Raw genomic sequence first — 3,003 nt, 5'->3', positions numbered from 1 at the left:
CATTATTTTCGTCCCAAAAGGGCACCATATACGCTTCCAATTTTTGCTTGAATCTCCTTGAAGCCAGCTGCAGTGAGGAGTGCTTTGTGCTCTGGTGAAGTCCGCGTTTTCCCATCAGTATGGAGGAGCAGCTTTATGGAGGCAAAATGAGCTCCTAAGGATTTGACTCTTTCCTCGCCAAGAACAGGTTCAACTACTAAAATTCCACCACCTTGTTCAAAATAAATGTTAAGAACAAAATGTATGAGTATTGATTTCAATGACATTTTGAACAGTACAGCTCAACTTCACCAAGCAGACTATTAGTAAAACGGTAGAAATGTAGACCACTATGCCACATTTCAGAGCCAAATTAGGCCTCCTAACAAATGGAAAATGCCAGGACTAAAGACAGCATGTCTACTTTCCACCTCTTCACACAGGGCATTTTTGTCCCATTTTGCCGCTTTTATGAGCGGCAGGGACAGGGCCTGCCATATGCTATCACATGGCGTATCACTGGCCCCGCCACATTCCTCCAGAAGTGAAGGAAAAGCACTGAAAAGGCGCCTTCTCCTCCCCTATGGGGAGGAAAGTGTAGTTTGGATAGCTCCGATGCTGCTCCACATGCTGCTCCACGCATCTTCTCTTTTGCCAGCAATTGCCAGTGCAACGGCACAGCCAAAAGGGCTGTGTGAAGAGGTCCTTAGACTCACCACATCAGACTATTTTCTCCTCCTACCAGCTTCCTTCTGTTGTACTAGTGAATTGACACATTTAGGTTTATTATACTAATAGTGGCACAATGCCAACCTATAGATGTTACACTGCTTAAATTTTAGCCATTTTATGAAAAATTTATCAGGATAATTCACGGGGATAGAAGAGTACCTAAGCAAATTGCAACTACCATATTTCATCATACAATTGTCACATATTCTGGTCCTTCTTATCAAAGGGGGAAGTGTGTGACTACTATGCAATGAAAAAGATTGCCTTTGATTTTCTGGTTTAAAAAATAACTGCTTCACTGCCAGGACAAGAGGAGGAGAGGAGAAGGAGGAGTGGTCCAGTCTTAAACAAACAGCTAAGTCCCACAAGAGAGCACTGGATTCCATCCGTTAGAGCTGTTATCTGGAAGAAAGCCCAGGGGCCCAATGGATATCTTGAAAGAGGGGTGGACCGGGCAAGAAAACATCAAAGAAAAGGACATTATTAGGTATGTGGAGGACTTGCAACGTCACCTTAATACCGTCAGAGATGTCGCAACAGTAAATCTGAAGTTGGCTCAACAATGACAGAAACAACAGAGTGATTTGAGAGCAAGGCATTGGATTTTTCAATTTGGAGACCAGGTCTTGGTGTTGCAGCCTAGACCTAAGAAAAATCTGCAAGTGGCTTGGGAAGGCCCTTACACTGTGTTAGCTAAAATGTCAGATGTAAATTATCTTGTCACCATGGATAGCTATGGGGAGAGGCATAGGAAACTATATGTAAATATGTTGAAGCCGTACCATCCTAGAAGTAATCTTGTATTAAAAGTCCCAGATTTTTGTCAATCTTTTATTTATTTATTTTGACCGATGCTTCCAAAGTTGGGCTCGGTGCTGTATGGACCAGATGGTTCCTTACAACCAATCGTATACCTGAGCCGAAAGTTACTGGACAGGGAACAACATCTGTAAATAATAGACAAACTAAAACTTTATTTATGGGGGTGTAAATTCACTTTATATACAGATAATTCTCCTTTGAAGTGGCTAAACCAAGTAAGGGGTACGAATAGTAAATTAATTTGGTGGAGTTTAATGCTCCAAGATTATTTTATATTGTGTATATTATATGTCCAGGGTGATAGAATAAAATCCCATGTCCTAAGTGGACCAAAGAAAGATTTAATCCAGGTAATCTGTGTAACTGGGTTGTTGTAAGTTTTTCGGGCCGTACTGCCATTTTCTAGAACATGACCATACAGCCCGAAAAACCTACAACAACCCAGTGATTCCAGCCATGAAAGCCTTCAATAATATTAACATATTGTTAACTGCTGCTCTGGACCAGAGTGAAGAGGGGGAGGGGGGCAGAAGATAGTTCCACCTTGTCTCCTGTGCTATGCTAATAATATAATATAATATAATATAATATAATGTATATACATATAATATTTATAATATTATAATGTAATGCAATATAATACTAATAATAATATGATATTATAATTATATATTTATATTACATGTAATATTACTAATAATATTAATATAATGATATAGTACAATATAGTAATATTTAATACGGATATTGTACTATGCTAATAACATAATATATTGTATGTATATATATATATCTTGTAAGCCGCTCAGAGTCCCCTTCGGGGTGAGAAAAGCAGCATATAAATATTGTAAATATTTTAAAAAATTATTTATTGATATGTGTTTTGAAAATTGTTCTATGATAGTGTTGATGAAACCAAGGGGAAATGGGTAAGTTGTAATATGTATAGATGTAAATGTATGTTACCTGTGTACATGTTTAAACTGAAATGCTTTTATATGTTTGTAAAGGTAACTGTCATGAATTGCCTACCTTTAGACCAGAATAAGCTCAGGAATTAGGCCCAGTTTGTTTTTGTTTTGTTTTGTTTTTTGTATGGTGCCTGGAGGCAGCCATCTTAGGTTAGTCATTTCCAGGTGGAGGCGGAGCTTAGAAGCAGCCTGGGGGAAAATGTGGAGAACCCTTGTTGGGGAGAAAGTGGGTGGAGTTTGGTTGAAGGGTAGGAAAAAAGAGCTTAGAGGAGAGGGTCTTGAATTCTGACAGTCAATCAGGTTCTGGGTGTTGAAGAAGTTAGTCAGGCCAACATGGGTACATGGATCTGTTACAGCACCCAAACATATGCTACTTCTGTACTTTTGAGAAAATCCAGGAAACTCAGAGCTCCTGGAAACAAATCCGAAGAGAATAAGTCTTGCCTTGGCCATTTGTCCATAACAGCTAAAAAACTGCAGTTCTGCTCAGTTTTACTTT

General features: G+C 39.0%; 1 protein-coding gene across 1 annotated transcript in view; it reads right to left on the bottom strand.

The window, feature by feature from the left end:
• LOC132769983 (acetylserotonin O-methyltransferase-like) overlaps window positions 1-3,003 on the bottom strand; it is a 17,246-nt gene continuing 14,243 nt past the window's right edge. Inside the window, exon 8 of the mRNA XM_060766885.2 lies at window positions 1-211. Coding sequence (XP_060622868.2) covers window positions 3-211 — 209 coding nt within the window. The 3' untranslated portion in view covers window positions 1-2. The remainder of the gene's footprint in view (window positions 212-3,003) is intronic.

The sequence above is a fragment of the Anolis sagrei genome, chromosome 3 (genome assembly GCF_037176765.1).
Source record: "Anolis sagrei isolate rAnoSag1 chromosome 3, rAnoSag1.mat, whole genome shotgun sequence".
Classification (NCBI taxonomy): Eukaryota; Metazoa; Chordata; class Lepidosauria; order Squamata; family Dactyloidae; genus Anolis; species Anolis sagrei.
The sequence above is the reverse complement of the archived record's forward strand: the minus strand, read 5'-3'. Positions and strand labels throughout refer to the sequence as shown.